Source organism: Spermophilus citellus (genome assembly GCF_964194105.1).
Source record: "Spermophilus citellus genome assembly, chromosome: 1".
In the NCBI taxonomy this organism is placed as follows: domain Eukaryota; kingdom Metazoa; phylum Chordata; class Mammalia; order Rodentia; family Sciuridae; genus Spermophilus; species Spermophilus citellus.
This window is the reverse complement of record NC_138182.1, coordinates 46,896,700-46,921,425: the sequence shown is the minus strand read 5'-3', so window position 1 is coordinate 46,921,425 and position 24,726 is coordinate 46,896,700. Positions and strand designations below refer to the sequence as shown.

Genomic DNA, 24,726 nt, shown 5'->3' with positions numbered 1-24,726 from the left:
ACAATACATGAATAAAGGAGCTTCCTTCTTGTTGACTGGAGCTGGATTTCCTTCCAAGGGCCATTTCTGCTCTGGCTCTCTCCAATGTCAGCAGGGCTTGAGAAGCTAATTTTCTCATTAGCTTTGGGTGAGTTAACACAGGTGCAGAGCTTAAAGAATCATGGGAGAGTTGGTGTGTCCTAAATGGGACAGTCCAGGGTAGTACACAGTGGGTCTCACAGTGTGAGTGGGGCTGAAGTCACACAATGCCATTGTCTCCAACATCAGGCTCCAGAGAGCAGTCTAAAGGAGACAGTTCTTCATTTTCCTCTAACTAGTTTTCCCACAGAGGGCCATTTTTGCAATCCATCCTCCCAGTGACAGCATCTTTTCCTAACTTCACACAGTGCTCATGTGTGCTGAAAGAGCCCTAGTAAGGCTAATGCTCCTACAAGAACACAGTGTGAGTGTGTTTTGGCAAGTGCAGCTTCAGGAATAAGCATAGAGAAAGAAATGCATCTATTCTTGCCTTTCCTCCTTTTTACTTCAGGTAAACTCCAGTATCTTTCCCCTGTAAATCTGAAGTGACAGACTTCATCAGAATTCGAAGGCAAGCATTTAGGACAGTAGCTGACTAACTTGGATGTTTTTTATTGTGTATTATATTAAAGGATCTTTTCTCAGAGAAGTGAGGCAAATGCTCTCAGCCTTGGGAAAACCCTTGGAAAGCTTTTGCAGAGAATTTCTTCCTGTGAAACTTTAAGCTATATGTGAAACCTAGGTATGCTGCACCTGAGAAAAGATGGTCTAAGGAGGTGGCTTGCTTTGCTCATGTGTACTTTTCTAGGATCATCAAATGCACATTCCGTCCAGTCTGAACAGATATGTATATTACTCTACTCAGAAATATCCTCTAACACCACAGAGGTTAAAAAGGGTTTTATACATAATTACTTAGAATAGTGCTTGGCCATGTTAAGATCATATATTATTGCATCTTTTTTTTTTTGAACTTGGAATTGAACCCAGGGGTGCTTAACCACTGATCCCAAAGCCTAGCCCTTTTTAATACTTTAGAGACATGGTCTTTCTATGTTGCTGAGGGCCATCACTAAATTGGTGAGGCTGACCTTGAACTCACAATCCTCCTGCCTCAGCCTCCCAAGGTGCTGGGATTACAGTGCTTGGCTATTATTGCATCCTCTGAGGGTAAAAAATATACTGCTTAATATAGAACATTCATTTATCAGTAAAGATATGCCCGGTATGTATCATGTTAATATTGGCATTGAGAAAAAATAACTCAGGATTTTAAACAAGGATATTTTCTGAAATTTGGGTTGTATGAAAATTCCACACAGTGTACAATTCTTTCTTAATACTCATGAGCTGCTGTTCATTTATGACTTTACTCAGGAAGTTTGATGTTACTGCAAATATTATAAATACCAGACTGCTGTTTCCTAACTAACTCAGTGCTCTGCCCAAATTCTGACAGGGCCCTTTTATGACTCTGACAGCTAGAATGAGAACTCAATTATTTCTGAACTCCTGAAAACATGTTTTTCCTGTTTCAAAAGATGTAGCATGAAGAGGACTCAAAACACTTCCAACCACAAGACTGCTCCAAGCAAGACTTGAGATAAACAGATATCTTTTTTTTAATGAGAGAGAGAGAGAGAGAGAGAAGAGAATTTTATTTTAATATTTATTTTTTAGTTCTCGGCGGACACAACATCTTTGTTGGTATGTGGTGCTGAGAATCGAACCCGGGCCGCATGCATGCCAGGAGAGCGCGCTACCAGTTGAGCCACATCCCCAGCCCAGAAACAGATATCTTGAAAAATGAGAGTAGATAATGTTACAGTGCCAAGGAAAAAGCAGTTCTTTGTCCACAAGTTCCAAGTTAGGATTTGTAATTGAACCTATTCTACTTATCTGCTTAACAAATTAAGAATATTTTAAAAGAGGATGATATTGAATGTATTTTTTCCATTTACTTATGTTTTTCTGCATGTACCTTAAAGAAAAAAGAATGCATTTCCAAGAATGCAAAGAGGAAAATGTGTATCATTTTTTTCCTCTCATTAAAATTGCTATAGAAGTTTCCTGATTTTCATGGCTGCTGAGGAGCACTTATTCATTTACTCATTCACTCATCCATTCATTCACAAATTCCTTCACTCCATGAGTACTAATGATAAGTGCCTACCATGTGCCTGTACCATGCACTTGGAAGATAATGTGAACAAAACAACCACGATCCCTGCCCTCATTTCTGCCATCATGATTTCTGCCCTCCCTGTCTAGGCACCTTACATATATTATTCTAATACTTGTAATTGTCTGTATTAGGGATTATTTCTACCTTGCATGGCAAGAAACCAAGGCTTAATGAAGTATAGCAACTCACTCATTGTCTCACAGTTGTTAATTAAGTGAGGATTCAAATTCCAGTTTATTTCATTCCAGAAGCCAGGTTTAGTAGATTCATTTTACTATGTTATACTAGTTTTAACATTAAATTTGTTCTTGAAAGTTACAGAATTCAGTGTTTTAGAAAGCAAGAACCCTGGATCAAAGGGCTAGCATATCTTTTAGAAGGTTATTAAAAACAGTATTTTTATTTAGCCTGAATTAGCTTTATAAGACAATCTTGACCATGACTTTGACTTGCAGACTCAGTGCCTGCCCCAGTTGCTCATATGATAATATAACTTTTTGGGCATAGGACATTGGGTACATTATGTAATCTCTGACATTCTGTTTTCTTTATCTGTGAAATGGCACCATCATCTTTGGTCACATGGGAAGCTACAAAGAGTAAAGGCAGGAAAGTATATATAGTTCTTAACAGCAATAGGCAGAGAAAGGTTCCTTACCTTTCCTCCACATATCACACACCCAGCTTTCTAGTAATGGTAGTAAAACACATATGTTTAGCATTTACAGAGAAGAAGCAGTTCCAATGGAAATGTCCTAGAGCATGAATATCACAGATTTTGATACCATATGAGGACATAAACTTGGGACATAAATGAGGATTAGAAGATCAGCATACTATAGTAATGTCACCACACATCAATATTTATAGCAGCTCAACACAATAGCTAAACTGTGGAAGCAACCTAGATGCCCTTCAATAGATGAATTAATAAAGAAACTGTGATATATATATATATATATATATATATATGTATACACACACACACACACACACACACAATGGCATATTACTCAGCATTAAAGTAGAATAAAATTATGGCATTTGCAGGTAAATGGATGGAATTGGAGAATATCATGCTAAGTAAAATAAGCCAATCCCCCCAAAACCAAAGGCTGAATGTTCGATAAATTGATGTTGATCAATAATGGGGGGGCATGGGAAATATGGAGGAACTCTGATGGGGCAAAAGGGAGGGAGGGTTGTGGAGGGGGTTGGGGCTAGGAAAGATAGTGGAATGAGATGGACATCATTACCCTAGGTACATGTATGACTGTACATATGGTGTGATGTTACATCATGTACAACCAGAGAAATGTAAAGTTGTGCTGTAATTGTGTACAATGAATCAAAATGCATTCTGCTGTCATATATACCTAATCAAAATAAAAAAGAAGCTCATAGAATATATTTTTTGAATAACTCATCTTTAGGGTTTCTGAAGCAGTTTGAATAATTCCTAAAGATAATCCTAAACCATAAGTAATCTTCCACTTGTGCAAATTAGATAAGGATAAATTAATACACTAACACATGGAATCTATATATAGGCAGCGTTTTCTTAAAACAAATACACTTTAGTGAGCTGGGGCTGTAGCTCAGTGGTAGAGCACCTACCTTGCACGTGTGAGGCACTGGGTTTGATACTCAACACCACATAAAAATAAATAAAAATATTGTGCCCATCTACAACAACTAAAAATATTTTTTAAAAAGTGCACTTTAAAAGACTATTATTTGAAAGAGATAAAAAATGTAAAAAAAAATCTTATTTAAAATTGTCACTCTGAATATATGTTTATTTCATTTCATTCATACCAAATGTTTACTAGGTGTCCACTAAGTTCAGGGTCTTGTGCAGGCAATGGACATACTGTGATGAACAAACAAGTGTTGGGCTGGGGTGCAGCTCAGCACTTGCCTAACATGTCTAAGGCCCTGGCTTCGATCCCTAGTGATGCAAACAAAATAAACCCCAAAACTAAAACTGTGATGATCCTTTCCTTCTTCAAAACCAGTTTTGAAGCCACATGTGGAATCAGCCACATTATGGATTGATAACTAAGTATCACTAAGCCTAAGCTCATCAGCAAATTAGTTCTGGATCCCACCAACTAGGAGGGAATATTAAGCTATGCACGTCTTAGAGAATGTACGTAGCAGAGAAGAGTTTTCCCAACACAACAGAAAATGCCTTTGGATCAGGCCCATAGTCCCCTCTGCAGAATCTCATATTTCTAAGCCTGATTAATGTCATTCATGATGATTTTAAAATGTTTTTCTCTTTTTTTAATAAATGGACACAATACCTTTATTTTACTTGTTTATTTTTTTAATGTGGTGCTGAAGATCGAACCCAGTGCTTCACATGTGCCAGGAAAGCATGCTACCACTGAGCTAAAACCCCAGCCCCTCTTTTTTTTTATCCTTGGGAAAAAAATCTATTCAAATAATTTTGGAATCTTGAGATGACATTATTTATCTGGTCCAGGTTTAAAAACTATTTCTGATTTTTTTTTCTGCCAGCAACCAAGTCCTCTTTCTTCATGGAGAGGGAGTTTTATTTCTGAAACAGTTCTTCCCTTGACATTCCTGGGAGGTAGGCACTATTTCCTCAGAAAGGTAAACAAGTGACTAAAAACAAGGTGACTCAAAGGATGAGGAAGTATGTTTTTCTAGAGAACAAAAGATTCTTTCAGAGAATGTCAAAGACTTAACTGTGAACTTTCCTGAATGTAAACACTGTTCAAATGGCAAGAAGAATTTCATCTATGTCTATAAAAGGTCTCAAACAATAGTTCTTGCTCTATTTGGCAGGCAACAAAATCTTCTCTTCAAACCTGTAGATCTGCAAAAAGTTTTTATCATCGCAGGAGAAGGACAATTATAATGACTTTCATAATAGCAATAACAACCACAGATTAGAATATTGCTGAAGACAAACAGTATCATAAATTACACGTAGCATTTAGGCTTAGAATCTTCAAGAATAAAAATATGCTTTAAGAGATAGTTTAAAATATTAGGCTGATGCTTTTCTTTTTGGGTAAGAGTTTAAAACTTATAGAGGTGCAGATTTCTTTAAACAGAGTTCTGTGATTCTATAGTGATCACAGATCAGCTTAATATTTTAAATTGAAAGGAAGGATATTGGTTAGCTAAAATAAATATTTTCCCACTCTAAAGATTTATTCTTTACAAACCACCTAGTTCAAATAAATTTAAATTGATGCTGGTAATTATATTTATAAAATTTAATAGAACTATATGCTAATGAACTAAATTATGTAATTATTACAGAAATGCCAAAGGTCTTTCTTCACCCATCTGCAGGTTTCTCAGACATTGTATATCACCATTATCAGCCCATTTTGTACAGCAGTCAACCCCTGGGGTTCTTTCTTCTATCACTACAGAAGGATTGTGCATTTCTAGGGAATGATCTATGAAGAGTACACAAGAGGTCAGAGGATGCTGAGATTTTTATGTTGGGTTTTCTGTTTTCAAATAATGAGTATCAAATTAGAATGACATGTTCTTCAGGCACTGGTGGGTGGGGTGAGGAAGTCAAGGAGACAATAGGGGACGAGGCAGGGTTTCTGTGCCTGAGTTCAGTTTCTGTATGACATCCTTTCTTGCGTGTCCATGTCCACGGATGTGAGCAAGGTCCACTGTCCCCAGATCACAAGGACACTGGAAGTTGAAGGAATGTCTCAGTCAAATCCCTGAGAAAAGGAGCTTGTAGGTTCCTCAGAGCTCCTGGGATAGAGGAGAGCCTAGAGGACTTCCCAAAGGATTTATTCCACATGAAAAAAAGGGGGGCCTAACATTTAGAGGGGGCAGGGGTATTTTCTGGAGACCACCCATGGCCACATGGGCCCAGCATTTCTAAAGGAAGAGCCCGAAGAACCAGGTTCCTGGAAGGAGCTGAGTGAGTTGGGCAGGAGAATTAGGGGTTGAGGCTCTAAAAATAATAAGAAAAAATTATTTAAAATTCTTCTTCCTCAGTTTCCTTTTCTTAACAAAAGGAAGAGTTCTAGAAATATAGACCTGTCTTTTCAACTTCTAATTTTAGTTCTGCCATGAAGTAAATGTATAATCTCAAGTCAGTCATTAACTTCTGGAGTTCATTTTACTTATCAGGACTGTCTTGTGATCTCTGATTCCTAAAATTGTGATGATACTGAATACTTGTATATTAATATTTTCCACACTGAAATAGGCTTTATGGATGATTAATCTCATTTTTTTTAGCTTCTAAGTTTTATCATTCTCACTTTATCTGAAGAACTGATGCTTGTAGAAGTAGAGTAAGTTGCTCATGGTCACATAGCTTGTACAGAGCAGGGCCAGAGTTCAAGAACTGCTCTGTCCAATATCAGAGTTGGTTCTTTTATGAATTATGCTGTGCTGATTTCCATGTACCTCCATTCCATGATTTACACAATAATAAACAGGCATGATTTTTTAAAATAAGCTATTTGTTTGAGACTGGAAGAATAAACTACATACAATCTGTAGCTTTGCTTATAATAGAAGAGGAAGGTAGGCTCCTTCACCCAGCTTTTGTCTGTCATATCTTCCTTCCTAGCATCTGGTTAGGAAATATTGCCAATCTAATCAGTCATAGACCAGGACATTCATTGGCCTACACTTTTATCAGCAAGCATAGTCCTTGTACATTAAATGTGTAACAGGCCCTTTGGTGCTTCCCACTTTGGTGAAGTGAACTGACTAGTATATGGCTTACCTCCCTTAGGGAGACCTAGCTAGGCTTGCACTTAGGAGTGGTCGGGTTGGGTCTTCAGCAGATATGGCTTAGAGAACACAGGAGGGATGCAAGAAGTCCAGCTTTGACTTTTTAGGCCCACATTTTTCTTTCTCTGTTTCTACTATCCCTGTATTGAATGTAACTGAGAACTGATTCATTTTCTAATAAATGAAAACAAATACATTGGTACTTTGGATACCATTGAGCTAATCTTTGTGAGCAGGAAGATCCTCTTGTTTGGAATCCCGTGGAGATAAGGCATAAGTGGTAGTAGACATTCCTAGGTCCTAGCCTACTATCACCTGACATCCTCAAATCCTCAGGCTTCGTAGGACAAATACAGAGATTAATCAACAGCTTAAAAACTTTCCACAAAAGAAAACCCAAGACCAGATGGCTTCACCTCCAAATTCTACCAAGTGTTTAAAAATTCTTCACAAACTCTTCTAAAATATAGAAAATGAGGGAACACCTCTCAAGCAATTCTAGAAAGCTAGTATTACTTTAATACAGAAACAGAAAAAGACACAATATAAGAACAATGTAGATATATGGTTATATACATCTTTTGAGTATAGGAATGAGATCCTCAACAAAATAATAGCAAACTGGACCCAGTACTATATATAAAAACAGGATTAAACATTATGACCAAGTAGGCTTTATCCCAGGAATACAAGGTTAGCATAACACATGAAAATCAACTAATGTAATAAACCATATTCACAGAATGAAGCAGGGGAAACCCACATGGATCACTGTTTTAGTCAGAACCCGATCAGAACACCTGTAGAGGAGAAAAGGTTTATTTGAGACCTCACAGTTACAGGAGGTGAGTATCGACAGGATTGAGGTGAGGCAGGATATCATTGCTGAAGAGTGTGGCAGAGGGAAGCAGCTCGCATCATCAGGAAACAGAGAGACTCCACTCTCCAAATACAAAATATATACCTCATAGCCATGCCCCCAATTAACCACTTCCTTCAGCCACACCCACCTGCCTCCAGTTACCACTCAATTAATCCCATCAGGGATTAATTCACTGCTTAGATTATGACTCTCAAACCCAATCATTTCTCCTCTGAACCTTCTTGCATTTCTCACACATGAGATTTTGGGGAGTACCTCACATCCAAACCATATCACCTTAATAGATAAATAAAAAACACTTGAAAAATTCAGTACTCCACATTAAAAATGTTCAACAAACTAGGAATAAAAGGAACTTCATCAATATGATAAAAGATATCTTTGAAAAAACACAACTAATATCATACCTAATGTTGAAAGATTGTATGCTTTCACCCTATGGTGAAAGAGCACGAATAGGATATTCACACCACACCCATTCAACACTGTACTGAAGAATCTCACTAGGGAAATTAAAGCAAGAAAGTTAAGTAAAAGGCTCCAGATGGGCAAGAAGTAAACTCTATTTTCAGATGGCATGGTTTTGTATAAATAGAAGATCCAAATGATTCCACTAAAAACTATTAGAGTGGGCTGGGGTTATAGCTCAGTTGGTGGAGCGTTTGCCTGGCACAAGTGAGGCAATGGGTTTGATCCTCAGCAACACATAAAAATAAATAAATAAAATAAAAGTATTGTGTCTGTCTACAACTAAAAAACATTCAAAAACTATTAGAGCAAGTTCAGTAACATTACAGAACATAAAAAAGGTATTTCCATATACTAGCTACAAATAATCTAAAAATGAAACTAAAAATAATTCCAGTTATGATAGTATCAAAAAGGATAAAATAATGCCAAACCAACACTCTGAAAACTGCAAAACCTTTTGAACTAAATTAATAAAGACCTAAATAAGTAGAAGGGTATCCATGATCATGAAACAGAAGACTCTATCTTGTTTATGTCGTTATTACCCAAATTGATCTACAGATTTAAATTAATCCCGATCAATAACCTGCTGTCTTCTTTGTAGAAATGGGAAGAACAATTCTAAAATTCCAATGAAAATGCAAGGGACCTGGAACACTCAGAACTATTGGAAAAGAAAACAAAGCTGGAAGACTCATGGTTTCTTTATTTTTTTTAATGGTTTCTTAACTCACTAAAAAGCTGTAGTAATCAAGACAGTGTAATACTGACATAAAGTATAAACACAGACATCAATGAAACAGAATCAAGAGTCCAAAAATATTCCTCAAATTTATGGTCAACAGATCATTGATGGGAGAGAGGGCCAAGACAATTCAATTGGGAAAGAAGAGTCTTTTGGAAAAAAAAAAAAAAACAGTGCTGAGAAAATTAGATGGTCATAGGCAGAGGATGAATTGGGATTTCTACCTCATAGCATACATAAAAATCAACTCAAAATGGATCGTATGCCTAAATGTAAGAGCTTAAACTATAAAACTCTTAGAAGAAACACAGATATTTGTGACCTTGAATTAAGTAATTTAAAATTTTTTTTTGAATTTATTTGTCCTAATTAGTTATACATGACAGTAGAATGCATTTTGACACATCATACATATAGGTTGTATAATCATATATGCACATAGGGTAATGATGTCTGATTCATTCTATTATCATTCTTACCCCCATACCTCCTCCCTTCCCTTCACTCCTCTCTAATCTCAAGTATTTCTATTCTTCCCTAGCCTCCTTCTATTGTGAACTAGCCAGAGAAAACATTCGGCCTTTGGTTCTTTGGTATTGGTTTATTTTGTTTAGCATAATAGTCTCTAGTTCCATCCATTTACCAGGAAATGCCATAATTTCATTCTTCTTTAAGACAGAGTAATATTCCATTGTGTATATATACCTCAATTTCTTTATCCATTTATCTATTGAAGGTCTCCTAGGTTGATTCCCTAGTTTAGTTATTGTGAATTGAACTGCTATAAACATTGATGTGGCTACGTCTAATTAATGGCTTTTTTAGAGATGACACCAAAAATACAAGTAATCAAAGAAAAACTGGATAAAGTGGGCATCTGCAAAATTAAAAACATATGCTTCAATTGGTACCATTAAGAAAGTGAAAATGTAACCTACAGAAAGAGAAAATATTTGCAAATCATCTGATAACTGTTATATATAAAAACCTTTGATAACAAAACAGGACAACTCAATTAAAAAATGGATTTGAACAGATATTTCTCCAAAGAAGATAAGCAAATAGCTAATAAACATTTTAAGAGAGCTTCAATATCACTATTATCATGGAAGTGCAAACCAAAACCACAATGAGAAGCCACTTCATACTCACTAGGATGTGTACAATAAAAAGAAGGATAATAATAAGTGTTGACAAAGACAGGAAGAAAATGGACTCATCACCTACTACTGAAAGAACATAAAGCACTGCAGCTATAATGGAAAACATTCTAGAAGTTCCATCAAAGTTCAAACACTGAATTTCCATATAACCCAGACATTCTGCTATAGGTATACAGTCAAAACAATTGAAAACATGCTCATACAAAACCATATATAAAAATATTCCTGGCAGTTTTATCTGCAATAGCCCAAAGTAGAATGGATACAGAGATGGTAAATCCATACAATGGAATATTATTTAGAAACAAAGGAAATGGTGATATTGATACATTTTAACATTGATTAACCTGAATATTTTACTAAGTGAATGAAACCTTCATAAAGAATAACATATTATAGAATTCATTTATGTGAAATGACCAAAATTGGCAAATCTTAAATACAGTAGACTGTGGTTCCCTAGGATGGGGGAGGAAAGGAAAATGAGGAGCAACTGCTCGTTAGGTCCAGAGTTTGTTTTGGGAACGATAAGAATGTTTTGAAATTAGTCACAAGGGCTGCATAATTCTAGAATATACTAAAAATCATGAAACCCTACACTTAAACAGGTGAAAAATATTTCCATATAGTTGTTTATTATAAGAAGCATCTCAGCTTAAATCTTTTAATACAAATAATTTCTGGACATTAAGCATTTTCTTTTAAAAAATACTGATAATTTTCTAGGTGTAATATGTAACAGACAACTAGGGAAAATAAATATGAGGAAAACATAGTCCCTGTATTCAAATACTTTAAAACACTATAAAGGAGAATAAGACAATTGCCCAATAAATTGAGGTAGGTTGTTTGATAACCACCAAATATATCAAATATATCATGGACTAGAGCTGGGAGGAGGAGGAGGACATACATGGGAAGGATAGGATGAAGGAGGTGGCATTTGGGATGGACCTTTGAGACTCGATGACTGTGATTGGCAAGAGAGGAATGAGGGGGTGGCAGAAGGGAGTGTACCACAGATGGGATCTACCTGGAGGAAAGTGCAGGGGAGGGGCCGGGTGGGCTGTGCTGGGGGGCGGGGAATGAAGGTGAGCTCTGGCAGGGTGGGGGTGTGTGTGGGAACTGAATGAATGCCAGGAGGATTGGTTCCCATTAATAATGCCTTAATTTCTGAAGGTTTTTGATCAAGAGGGACATGTTCAGAGCTATTATCTATGATGACTAAATTTAGCAGTTTATGTAGAATAGGTGAGAGGAGGAAGAACTCCCAAACTTCCCTGGTTAATCAAGGGTTAGGTAGTCAATGTTCAGGGTCAACTACTTTTCTCTTTACTCAAGAATACTAGGTTGAGCATCCTGAATCTGAAACTATCATATCTAAAATATAAAATATGTAGTTCTTTCATTGTCTGATTTTGCTGTCTAATGTCTTCCTTGAGACTCCAGATCATCTGAAGTGTGTATATCCTGAATTCTTTATCTGACATTCCATCTGCTGCAGCTATTACCCCTTCTAAAGTTGAGTTGACCTGCATTGCTTGTGGTCCTTTCTTTCCTTGTCGTTTCATACTGCTCGTGTTTCTTTCTGCTTGGTGAAACTGTTGTGTTTTTGAAATTTTCCCCCTATATATTTATATTGCTCTTGTATAGTTGAAAAGTCTCCCTTGCAGGGCGGGCAGCGGCTGTGCTCCTCCTCCAATTGGGGTGATCTGTCTATCATGCTGATGGGCCGCTAGGTCTGTTCTGCTGGTTGGTCGCAGGTCTGCCTACCTTGCAGGCGCGGGCGGAGGCTCTGCTCTGCCCTTACTCCAATTGGGGTGACGTGACTACCACGCCGGCAGGCCGCTGGGCCTGTTCTGGGCGCGGGCAGCGTCTCTGCTCTGCCCCTACTCCAACTGGGGTGAGGTGTCTACTATGCCGGCAGGCCGCTGGGCCTGTTCCTCTGGTCGGTCGCAGGTCTGCCTACCTTGTGGGCATGGGTGGCGGCTCTGCTCTGCCCCTACTCCAAATGGGGTGATGTGTCTGCCGCGCCGGCAGGCCGCTGGGCCTGTTCTGCCGGTCAGTCACAGGCCTGCCTACCTTGCGGGCGCGGGTGGCGGCTCTACTCTGCCCCTACTCCAATTGGGGTGATGTGACTACCACACTGTCGGGCCGCTGGGCCTGTTCCGGGCGCGGGCGGCGGCTCTGCTCTGCCCCTATTCCAATTGGGGTGACGTGACTACCACGCCAGCGGGTCGTTGGGCCTGTTCCGGATGCGGGCGGCGGCTCTGCTCGGCCCCTACTCCAAATGGGGTGACGTGACTGCCACGCCGGCGGGTTGCTGGGCCTGTTCCGGGCGCGGGCGGCGGCTCTGCTCTGCCCCTCTGGCTTGATGACAAAGTGAGAGAGACTCGGGTGTATGTGACTCACTTTCTTTACCAGGAGACCAACTGTTTCTGTTGCCGCTGGTATTGATGAAGTTATCTCCTCCGCCGCTTTCTGATGACATCAGATCTCTGCCATGTTGGTATCCCATGCAAATGGCAGCATTTCGTTCCCTTTGCAGGGTGACCAAAGCAACAGGTGAGTCCTGACCAGCCCTCACAAGCCCCGTCTCAATCCTGTTGCCACTGCCTATGAAGGCTCGGTTGGTATTTACCTCCACAGTATTCAGCAGGACCCGGACCGAGAAGCAGTTTCCGCGGGTTCTTTAGCCCTGGGCCAGAGCAGTTCCAGGAGCCGGAATTCGGCCGCTCTGGGCTCGGTGTATGTTCTGATAGGAGCAGGCTCCAAGAAGCAGTTTCCGCGGGTTCTTTAGCACTGAGCCTGAGTAATTTGTCTGCGAGACGCAGGCGAATGGCAGCCTGAAATTACCTGTTCTGTAGCTGAATGAGCTGCGATCAGTCGAAAACAGGGATGGTGACGTCAGCTCTCCAAGATGGTGGTCGCTGGCTTCCTCTGTGGTCTGACCGGTGTGGAGAACTGAACTGGACCGCTTCCTTCCCCCGTCTCAAACCCAGAATTCAGCACTGAGTACAGTGATTGCACAGCTGGCAGGAGCCCAGAGAATCTGCAGTGCTGTATCTTTGCGTTGCTATCTCGTCGTTTCCCAGCGCAGACTCTAGCTAAGGGGTGATTTGCTGAATAAGCAGCGTGACCCTCCGTGCGGACAAATCGCTTGCGTTTGAGCCCCCGTAGCTGATTCTCGTGCGATGAAAATCCTTCCTCTAGGTTTTGGAGCACCCCAATTTTGCTGGAAATTCCTAACAAGATAGCTTTTAGCCATTCTAACTCGTCATTCTCCCGCACAGTGACGCAGTACACGGGGGTGATGCACTCCCTTCGCCGCCATCTTCCCTAAATTTTTCATTTATACTTGGGTCCTATCCCCAAGGCATTTCATCATGTATGCACAAATATTCCAAAATCCAAAATCCTAAATACTTCTGGTCTCAATTATTTCAGCTAAAGGATATTCAACCAATAATAAGATACAAAAGAATAAATGGATTCTTATATTAGAATGATAATCATATATTCTTCATTTCTTTTGGAATACTTTTATTTTGTATGTGTTTCTAGGTGAATATATTGAATACCATAGATTTTTTTCATTGATATTTTAAATATTGCTAATTTTGTGATATTGTTAGTGTTTAATCACAAATTTCTCATTTTTCCTTTAATTGCATAATTTCCAAAGATTCATTGTAGAGGCGGGAATGTACCTCTAACTTTATAATGTCTTTTAGTAGCAAAATAGAATTTACTTGTAGTAACAAGACATATCAAAGCATAGAATTTTACTTTATTAATTTTTGTGGTGTTTGGGATTGAACACAGACACACATGCTAGGCAAATATTCTATAATGGAGTGAAATCCCTCCAACTAAACCATATAATTTTAAAACTGGAAGAAAATATACCAAAAGTTTTATGCCTACATTTGCTTCCACATCTCAGAAGGATAAACCACTGGTGGGAGCTCACACACATTAGAGACAAATGAAAATTATCATCACACAAGTGTTGTGCCATGATAAAATTAGTTGGGATAGGATAGAATCTAACTCCTTGGACAGCTTATTTTAATCTATTTAAGTTAGGAATTAAGTATTAGTTCACTCCAGGAGGGTAATTACACATACTTAACAAGTTCCGAAGTTTTAACTTTTAGTTCAATGACACTTTTGTGAATTTTAAAATTAGTTCCTTATACTCTATAATCTTCCTGCCATTTATTGCACAGATTTATTTTCATAAATAATTACCATACACTGATGTACTACTTTATAGTTCATGAAGCACTTAAACATGTGCTATCTCATTTGGCTTCATAACTATCCTGTGGGGTTATGCTATGGTTAGTTTCAGTTTAAAATGGGGAAATGGAACTTCTAAAGGGTTAAACCACTCACTGAGGCCACAGGACACCCAAACTCAGTTCTGAACACTGGTTCACACCCATTCACTCCAGAGCAACAAACTAGCCAGTATAGAAAAGTAAAGATTGCAGGGCAGATTGATCTGAGTTCTTTGCTAAGTGAGGCAATAGTCAGAGACTAATGAGCTCACTTATAGAGACAAAAAGATTTAGCTTTCTAAGCAATCATGAAATTCATATGGAAAAATAAAAGACCCAGAATAGCAAAAAATATTCTAAGCAGGAAGGGTGAATCAGGTGGTATAGCGATACCAGACTTCAAACTATATTACAGAGCAATAGTAATAAAAACAGCATGGTACTGGTACCAGAACAGGTGGGTGGACCAATGGTACAGAATAGAGGACACAGAGACTAATCCACAAAGCTACAACTATCTTATATTTGATAAAGGAGCTAAAAACATGCAATGGAGAAAGGATAGCATCTTCAACAAATGGTGTTGGGAAAACTGGAAATCCATATGCAACAAAATGAAACTAAATCCCCTCCTCTCACCACGCACAAAAGTCAACTCAAAGTGGATAAAGGAGCTAGATATCAAATCAGAGACTCTCCGTCTGATAGAAGAAAAAGTTGGCTCCGATCTACAGATTGTGGGGACGGGCTCAAAATTCCTTAATAGGACACCCATAGCACAAGAGTTAATAACAAGAATCAACAAATGGGACTTTCTTAAACTGAAAAGCTTTTTCTCAGCAAGAGAAACAATAAGAGAGGTAAATAGGGAGCCTACATCCTGGGAACAAATTTTTACTCCTCACACTTCAGATAGAGCCCTAATATCCAGAGTATACAAAGAACTCAAAAAATTAGACAATAAGAAAACAAACAACCCAATCAACAATTGGCCAAGGACATGAACAAACATTTCACAGAGGAGGACATACAAACAATCAACAAGTACATGAAAAAATGCTCACCATCTCTAGCAGTCAAGGAAATGCAAATCAAAACCACCCTAAGATACCACCTCACCCCAGTAAGATTGGCAGCCATGATGAAGTCAAACAACAACAAGTGCTGGCGAGGATGTGGGGAAAAGGGTACTCTTGTACACTGCTGGTGGGACTGCAAATGGGTGCGGCCAATTTGGAAAGCAGTATGGAGATTCCTGGGAAAGCTGGGAATGGAACCACCATTTGACCCAGCTATTGCCCTACTCGGACTATTTCCTGAAGACCTTAAAAGAGCACACTACAGGGATACTGCCACATCGATGTTCATAGCAGCACAATTCACAATTGCTAGACTGTGGAATCAACCCAGATGCCCTTCAATAGATGAATGGATAAAAAAATGTGGCATTTATATACCATGGAGTATTACGCAGCACTAAAAAATGACAAAATCACGGAATTTGCAGGGAAATGGATGGCACTAGAGCAGATTATGCTTAGTGAAGCTAGCCAATCCCTAAAAAACAAATACCAAATGTCTTCTTTGATATAATGAGAGCAACTAAGAGCAGAACAGGGAGGCTGAGCAGGAAGAAAAGATTAGCATTAAACAGAGACATGAGGCGGGAGGGAAAGGGAGAAAAAAAAGGGAAACCACATGGAAATGGAGGGAGACCCTCATTGTTATACAAAATTATATATAAGAGTTTACGAGGGGAATGGGATAACAAACATGGAGGGAAATGAATTTCAATAGATGGGGTAGAGAGAGAAGATGGGAGGGAAGGGGAGGGGGGATATTAGAGGATAGGAAAGGTAGCAGAATACAACAGTCACTAATATGGCAGTATGTAAAAATGTGATGTGTAACCGATGTGATTCTGCAATCTGTATTTGGGGTAAAAATGGGAGTTCATAACCCAATTGATTCTAATCTATGAAATATGATTTGTCATGAGCTTTGTAATGTTGTGAACATCCAATAAAAAAAAATTTTAAAAAAAAGATTTAGCTTTCTAGAAAACACCAAAAAAAAAAAAAAATGTTCCAGCTTTTACCATTTCTTTGTGGGACCTCTGGAAAGCTTTAAGTAACCAAATACATTATCCATTCATTTATTGATTCACTGATGCACCAAGAATTTATTGAGCACCAACCAGATGGGTATCAGACAGTGCTGGGGGTACTAGCCACAGAAGGACATTAATTCTGCTCTTGGGAAGCCTGCCCCTCTGGCATGCATCCAAGTGAGAGATCACAGTGTGATCAGAGCAAGGGATGCCAAGCAGGGAGGAAGGTGCTCTGCTGGGACAGGCTGGAGCCTCAGAGGACTTATAGAGACATTAGCCCTCAGCTGTGTAGGAGGAGACACAGATGGGGTATGGGCTGTCCCACAGAGGACAATGTTGAGTGAAGGCGTGCTGGGCCCAAGAGTGCATGTTTAAAGGCTGTGTGGACAGTGCTCTCTCTTCATTCTTCTCATTCTTCTTAGAACCATAGAATTTTGCTTTGTTACTCCCAAAGAGCAGAAAAAATAAAACCACTCTGGGCCTGATTAGATTTTTTTCTCCAACAGTAAATACAGTTCTGGTGTTGACTACTGTGACTTCAGCAGCATATGAATAAGTGTATTTGTTATAATCCAGGGAGAGAAACATAATTTTCATCCCTTCATACCTGAAAAATAACTTGATAAATTTATGTTTATTTCTCTCTCTTTATTTCCCCTCTTCCCTTCCCTGTGACTTGAGCAGATTGTATTTTAAAAATTATATTAGATTAGGTAGAAAGCTGATTTTTTTGGCTTCTGTATTCTAAATCACAGTTAGCAAACTTTTTCTGTACAGGAAAAAATAGTAAATATTTTATTTAGACTCTGAGGGCCCTAGGGGTCTTTGTTGAAATTAACTCAGTACCACCCTTGTAGTGCAGAAACAACCATAGAAAATACTGTGTAAGGGTGGCTGTGTTTCAATAAATCTTTACTCATTGACACTGAACTCTGAATTTTATATCATTTTCACATGTCACTTAATAGGGTTCTTTTGATTTATTTCAACTGTTGGAAATTAGTAAAGAAAAGTGATTTATACTTTGTGGGCCCTACAAAAACAGTTGGCAGAATTTGCCAGTTCCTATTTTAAATACTTAGCATCTTTAGGAGAAACTATGTGAGTCTACAGAGCAAGGAAGCAAATTTGGCAATTTTGAAAAGGTTTAGAAGAGAATGGGGCTTCATTTCTTGATCCTGCTTCCACCCTGGTTAAAGGAAAGAGATCTGTGGGTTCTAGAGTACTTTTAAGTCTTCTCTTGAAAATTAGAGGAAGAGGCTATGGGTCAGTAGATCTGCTCCTGGGTGGGGCCCAACCTCTTGTTCACCTGAGACCTTCCTGGCGTGGGTCCCTCATCTACATTGTCTACACATACTGGTAAGTATTTGGTCTGAGGTTTACCAGGCAGAGAACTATCTGTATTCTTCTCTAAGGTACAACCTCCATTAAAACCAGTCATTTCGTGCTAGAGAAGCCATCTATTGAAAAGGAACACAAACATGGACCTCTGAGAGACCTAGGAAGACAAATCAGCCTTGGGTACATGACTTAACTCTAACCTCAGAGTAGGAACAGTAATACATATACCTAAACTGGTGGCTGTAATGATCATATGAGAAGCAGCTAGTGCCTACTAAGCAGTGGATAAAAGAAACAAACTGCTGGGATGGACAAATTCTTCCTGGTGTACTTTTAATGTTCTGACCTTGTCTTTATTGTTGCTTTCCATGGAAGGGCCCTTAGATCAGTTTATCATCTACTTTGTGTTACAGAAAAAGAAATGAAGACTCAGAGAGCCGAAGAGACAGCTCAAAGTCACATGTGAGTGGTGGCATCAGGGCGGGAATCTGGCTCTCTTAATTCTGGGAAGATTTCTTTGTGCTCTGCTACTTCAATGAAAGTTCTGAATTCTGTTCATAAAAGCCTTTCATTTGATCATGAGAAAGAACATTGACCCACGACTTCTAGCTAGCCTATTGACTATATTCTTTAATTATAATTTCTAAATACAGTGAAATGACAGGAATTTGTCAGTAGTTGTTGAAGTTCTCAGACTGATTTGTCGGGACTATTCCTGTTCTAAGCTCAATGACACCCTCCTGTGGTTAGCAGAAATAATAACTCCAGTCAAATGAACAAGAAAAGTGTGAAGCAATTTAATGCTTAAATTTAACAGGATAAATAAGTGCCAAATAACATAACATAAAAGTTATTATATTATTTTAATACTTGGCTAAAGCCTATAGGAAAATGTTTGTCTCTCTCTGACCAAAACTTTAATAAGCCTACTAGATTATAATTAATACTTTTCTTAGGCTTCTTTCACAATACAACTATCTTTTACAGTGCAGAAAAATGCTCAAGTAGTGGCTATATTATCTTAGGTCTCTGTAGGTTTTCCTCTAATATGCACAAGTTTGAATAATAGAGCTTACTGGAACTCTGTGTGCCTCTAGAATGTGTAGGGGTAAGAGTCCTCCCAGGAGATGGTTAACCTGCATCTTCTTCCAAGATGTCTCCTATCCCTTGGTAAGTGCAAGTGTGAAGAAACAGTAGAGAGAAGCTGATGAGCCACACATACATGGTCAGGGGCTGTACACATCCATTCAAGTGGGTGGACTAACTTAGTGAGTTGGATAAATGGAAGTTAGAATGCTTCTTTTGTATTACCAGGTTGGCAATACAATAAATGCTTCTTTTGTATTACCAGGTTGACTAATAGTCAATGCTAAACTGCCCCAAAGAAATGGAATAGATAGCAGTACAGAATATTAGGTATAAAAGTAATTGGATTTTTTTTGTGCCACAAAGTGAGAAAGTATTTAGAAATAATTGAGGCTTGTCAAAAGGGCAAGGAAATTGGCTTGAGGGGACTCCCAATAGCTAAATCTGGAATAATTTGATCATCAAAACAAATAAGCTCAACAATATACGTGAGTCTATTAAATGAGATAGAAACCCATGAGCTGAAATTAATAAAAACAAATGCAGAATTGAAGGTTTTGTTTACCTTAAAATGTCAACTAATGGTGTGAATATACTTTGTATAAACCAGAGATATGAAAAATTGTGCTCTATATGTATAATATGAATTGCAATGCATTCTTCTGTTATTTTAAATTTGCATAAGGTCTGTGGATTAGACATTAATTCTGTATCAAGGTTAAGTTCCTGATGTTGAGGTCTGTGTTGGAACTGTGTAGGACAGTGGTCTTGTTTTGAGGAAATAAAATAAAGGTATACATTACATATACATGTAGATATATAGAGAGAGAAGAAATTTTTTAAACAGTCAAAATGCAATTGTTAAACATTCAAAATGAAAAAAAGGATAAGTTACCTCTCTATACCTGAGGATATAAATTATAAATAGACATTGGGTTTAAGGTTCTAATGCTTTTTTCCCTTATTTCTATTTTTTTAATCAACAGGTGAATCTATCCTTGTGAATCTATGCTCCTTGTGAATCTCTATGCTTCTTTCAAATTCACTAAAGATTATGCAGAGTGAAAAATTCAGAAGCTGAAGAATCAAAATCTATTTTGTAAAGGAACACACACCCACTCTTGCATATTCTCTCTATCTATCCATTCTTGAACTGGGTCTGGGTGAGATCGGAGCTACATTCAGAATATGAAGTCAGTTCCTGTTTTTCCTGGAAAGCAATCTTGAGCCTTATTCCCACTATCAAGTCAGAGATGTAAGAGAGATTTACATCTGATTCTTATACCTAAAAGTAATTTGTGGCTACAAAGAAGAAAATATTGTATTTTAGGATTGAGAGTTGAATTATAGTAACAGCCACTATTGATTGCTGTGAAACAGTTCTTAAATGCTATAAATGATTCTATGGGCTCATCTGACCCAAACCAGACTAGAATCTATGTTTGTTTATGATGTTATGTCAGGTTTTCTCCTTATCAGTGATGTTGGATACCAACATGAAGTTGATGCAATGCTGACTCACAATCCAATGCAGCACTTTTCTCTTTGGCTAACACAAAACCTATTTAAGGCTAGGATTTTCCTACTAGGGCTTTATAGATGTTGTTCTTTATGGAAAGGTTACTCAATGCATGCCAGCAATGTGAAATGTAAGGACTTCAGCAATTGGTATGCATTCCTTAAAAAAAAAAACCTTAAAAAATGAAAATTATCCAGTATTAGTAAACTTTTTTTTTTTTTTTTTTTTTTTTTTTTTTTTTTTTTTTAGAGGGAAGAACTAATGGAATACTAATGACACCATAGAGTTGTCAGGAAAGACTTGACAGATTTCCTTCAGAACACTGGCAAGTGGAAAGTCTATTAAGAAGTCTGAACTAGTGTATTTATTTCTGCCCTTCAAATAGTTGGAAAATGAAGGATGTATTTCTTAAATTCCATTCCAGAAAATTAAGTCTGACCTAATTACCATATTGCATTTGGTAAGAATTATTTTTCATGAATGCTGTGCTGACAAGTCGCTTCTGTTGGGACTGCCAGTTATAAGAACTAGAGCTACCAGGGCCACTCTGCCACTTGATGGAGAATTGCATCATGAGCAGGAAGCCAATACCAATACCAAAACAAAACAAAACAAAACAAAACAACAACAACAAAAAAAAACCAAAAACCAGGGCAGAGAGGTTTCATGACACGTGTTCAGCCCTTGGTTTTATCTGGGCTTTAGGTCCTAGGACTTCTTGGTTCTATGAGCAAATGTACTCCCTTTTGTAACATAAATTGGTATGAACCAATTTTTGTTACTTTTGCTGCTCTTGATAACATCATATTACATATCTGTTCATTTCACAATAAATCTGGAATTACAAGAATAGTAGGTATTGGAGAAAGTTATTCTTTTAAGTAGTAGCCTACCCTTAACAGTCCATATTTATTCTCTGAAGTCATAAATGGCATGCAACTCGGCTGTATCATGAGTCAGGATTATAATCAGCACAAGGGTCTTATCCTATGAGATCTACTAAAGAGAGTCCATGGTGAACTGGAGCAAAGAGAACAGGACGTAGGAATTAGCAACTTTCAGAATTATTTTAAAAATCAAAATAAATATAAGTCAAAATATACTTGGGGACCACAGGGTTAAACAAAATTTAAGAGGTTTCTTTACAGAAGGAGTGCTCAAAATCAGATATTTACTAGTCATAACTTCATCTCTAAGAGGCTACTAACTTTTATAGTGTTTCCCAACAGTTAACATTGATTCTTATGAAGAATGCATCTGAGAACGTAGAAACATCAGGCTCTATATGTATTACTAAAGACCCAGCCTGTTTTCTCTGGTCCTGAGCATTTTGCCTGATCTCTCTTTTCTCCTTGACATCTGATCATTTTCTCTGTGGTAAGGATCATCACAACTCTCTCACTTGCTTACAGCCCTAGTTCCTTATTTCAATTACCAGCTGAACTCTGTCATCAGACTATCCACCATTGATCTCAAACTCAGTGTATTCAAAATGCCTGAGCCCTGTTTCCTCTCCAGCTTTCCTGATTCCTTCTGTCATTTGCCAAACACCCAAACTAGAAACGTCCACAGCATCTGCCTCCGTGGCCCACACTCAGCCAGTTTCCATCAGTCACACCCAGTCATTATCTTGGACTCACAGTTGCCCCACTTCACTGGGGGGTCTTTCCCCCACTATCAGGTCCACCTTCCTAATACAGCCTCAGCATCAAACTTTTCCTATGCAATGAGCTTCAGCAACTCCCAGTCTTAGGGAACCTGAAAACCTCACTGGGCTTTCACACAGTCCTCTTTCTCCTCTGCCTGTGGCTCCTTATTGAGCTACTGCCTGAGGAGGCCTTTGCTTTGGTCAGGTTCCTCTTACAACAGGCTACAGGATGCACTGAGGACAGACCAGGGTTGTCTGAAAGTTGAGTTTCCTTCACTTTTATAAATGCCCTATGTCAGCAATTCTGTGCTGAAACTAATCAATACCCTGTTTTCTCGAATCTCCCAGCCTATGTGTTTCTAGAGCTCAGACCCAGAACTGACCCCACCTTTGCTCTAGCATAAGCTTAGTTACCTCCTTGGGATGATTGGTGTTGAGCCTGTTTGCAGTCCTGTTTCTTTGGAATGCAATGCTGGAATGCCTTTCCCTCATCTTTTAACTATCTAAGTTCATCCATTTAAAAAGCACAGCCTAAGCTTCAACTCCTTTGCTTATAAAATGCAAGAGCATAGATACCTCTCCTGTGAAATACTACAGCACAAGGGCCCAAATCCCTATTTCACATTGAACTACACATTGTTTGGCACTTGCTGCTAGTTCACGATTTTCAGTTTTGTCTCCCCAAGTATATAGACTAAGCTCCCCAAGAATAAAAACCATGATTGATATTCTGGTATTTCCCTGTAGGGCCTACCTTGGCAGGTCCACGGTAAGTGCTGCACCAGAACAAGCTGGCTAATGATTTTCAAAGGACTCAAATATCTACTGTTTGTCCAGAACCTCTTGAATTCAATAGATGACAACTTGCCAATGACACAGCTTGGATCACCATCATCTCCCTAGGAAATTGTGGTTCATTAACCTTGCGGGAGCCAGGCTTAGATTATAAACACTGTTGTTATATAGTTATAAATAAACTAGAAATACTGGGGCAGGGGGAACCAATGGAATTTGAAAGAATTGAGATCCTAAAGATAAAGCCATAGATTAAAAATATGATGACATGACAGAAAAACTTATCCACCAAAAAAGGATTTGTGATGACAAACAAATGTAAATATTGTTGTTCTTTATTTTTTAATTTTTAGATTTTTTGTGCTGGATTGAATCCAGGGCCTTGTGCGTGTTATGCCAGTGCTCTACTCCTGAGCTACATTCCTAGCCTATGTAACTATATTTGGATATATAGACATCAGTTGGATATATAGACATATATTTGGATATATAGACATCAGTTGGGACTATTGGAAGGCTATTCCCTAGTATAGAATTTTCATTGAGATTGTGCTTAAAAGATTATTCATATACAGGCTATTACTGATAATTCACTTTTTAAAATGTCACATATAAATGCTAGTTATTTCATGACTATAAAAACATGACTGGAATAAATTGAAAATGAAATTATGGGAACAAAGCAGTTTGGGAAAGAAAAGCAACTTCTAAATGAATGAGATGCCAGCTTCCTCTGGGACAGACCAGCCAGTCTAGTTTCCTGGCTTTGTGCCCCAGCCAGGCTTCTGCTCTGCCCAGCTGCTCAAGGGCTTCACACTGCCACTATAAATATAGTACATCTTTCTCTCTGCAAGCCAATTTTTGTTTTGTAGGGTTTTTTTTTTTTTTTGGTAATTGAGTTGCTTAGCACCTCACTTTTGCTGGGGCTGGCTTTGAACTCACGATCCTCCAGCCTCAGCCTCCTGAGCTGCTGGGATTACAGGTGTGCACCATCGAAATCAAAGGGCATGGGTGGCTCTGTTATTGGGCTATAGGCTATATGTGTGCTGCTTTACCTGGGAAGTGAACAACAATTATACTGGGAAGGACCCTTTCCCATACCCCCATCTTCCTACCAGAAAATTTTGCAAAGGTTCAAATAAACCAGTTCTAGAAAATCATTTTGACTCCTGTCAGGCAGGCCTTGTTTCTTGCTATCATTTTAATGTCCGTTTCCTCTAAAATTCATATTGAAATTGTAATTGCCATTGAGATATTTGAGAGATGATTAGATCCTGAGGGCTCTGCTCTTATGAGTGGGACTAGTGCTACTATAGAAGGGTGAATTTAGCCCTGTTTTGTCTCTGCCATTCTACCTTAGGTCATCTAAGAACCTAATAAGGGCACCACCTGGGAATCAGAATTACCAACCCCTCCAGTGCCTTGATATTGGACTTCCCAGACTCCAGAGCAGTGAGCCAGTAAGTTTCTGTTCTTGAAAAATTATCCAGTCTGTGGTATTCTGTTAAAGGAGCACAAATTGACTAACCACTTGCATAAAATTGCTTAATTAAAATTTTATGTATGTATACGTATGAGAAAGAGAACAAATTTTAATATTATTCTTAAATCCATATTCCTTAAGCTGAGGATAGAGATCACTGGGCAGGAGTAAGGTTTTAAACAATTTCTGGAAAGCTGTGTTACCTATCACAACCTTGATATCAACAGGGCACAGA

The 24,726-nt window shown here is 38.5% G+C and overlaps 1 protein-coding gene across 1 annotated transcript in view; it reads left to right on the top strand.

The window, feature by feature from the left end:
* Window positions 1-24,456, top strand: part of LOC308656390 (uncharacterized protein) — a gene marked incomplete at its 5' end in the record, with an annotated part of 50,596 nt that extends 26,140 nt beyond the window's left edge. Inside the window, one exon of the mRNA XM_081307426.1 lies at window positions 24,369-24,456. Coding sequence (XP_081163552.1) covers window positions 24,369-24,385 — 17 coding nt within the window. The 3' untranslated portion in view covers window positions 24,386-24,456. The remainder of the gene's footprint in view (window positions 1-24,368) is intronic.
* Between the last annotated feature and the right edge of the window lie 270 nt (window positions 24,457-24,726).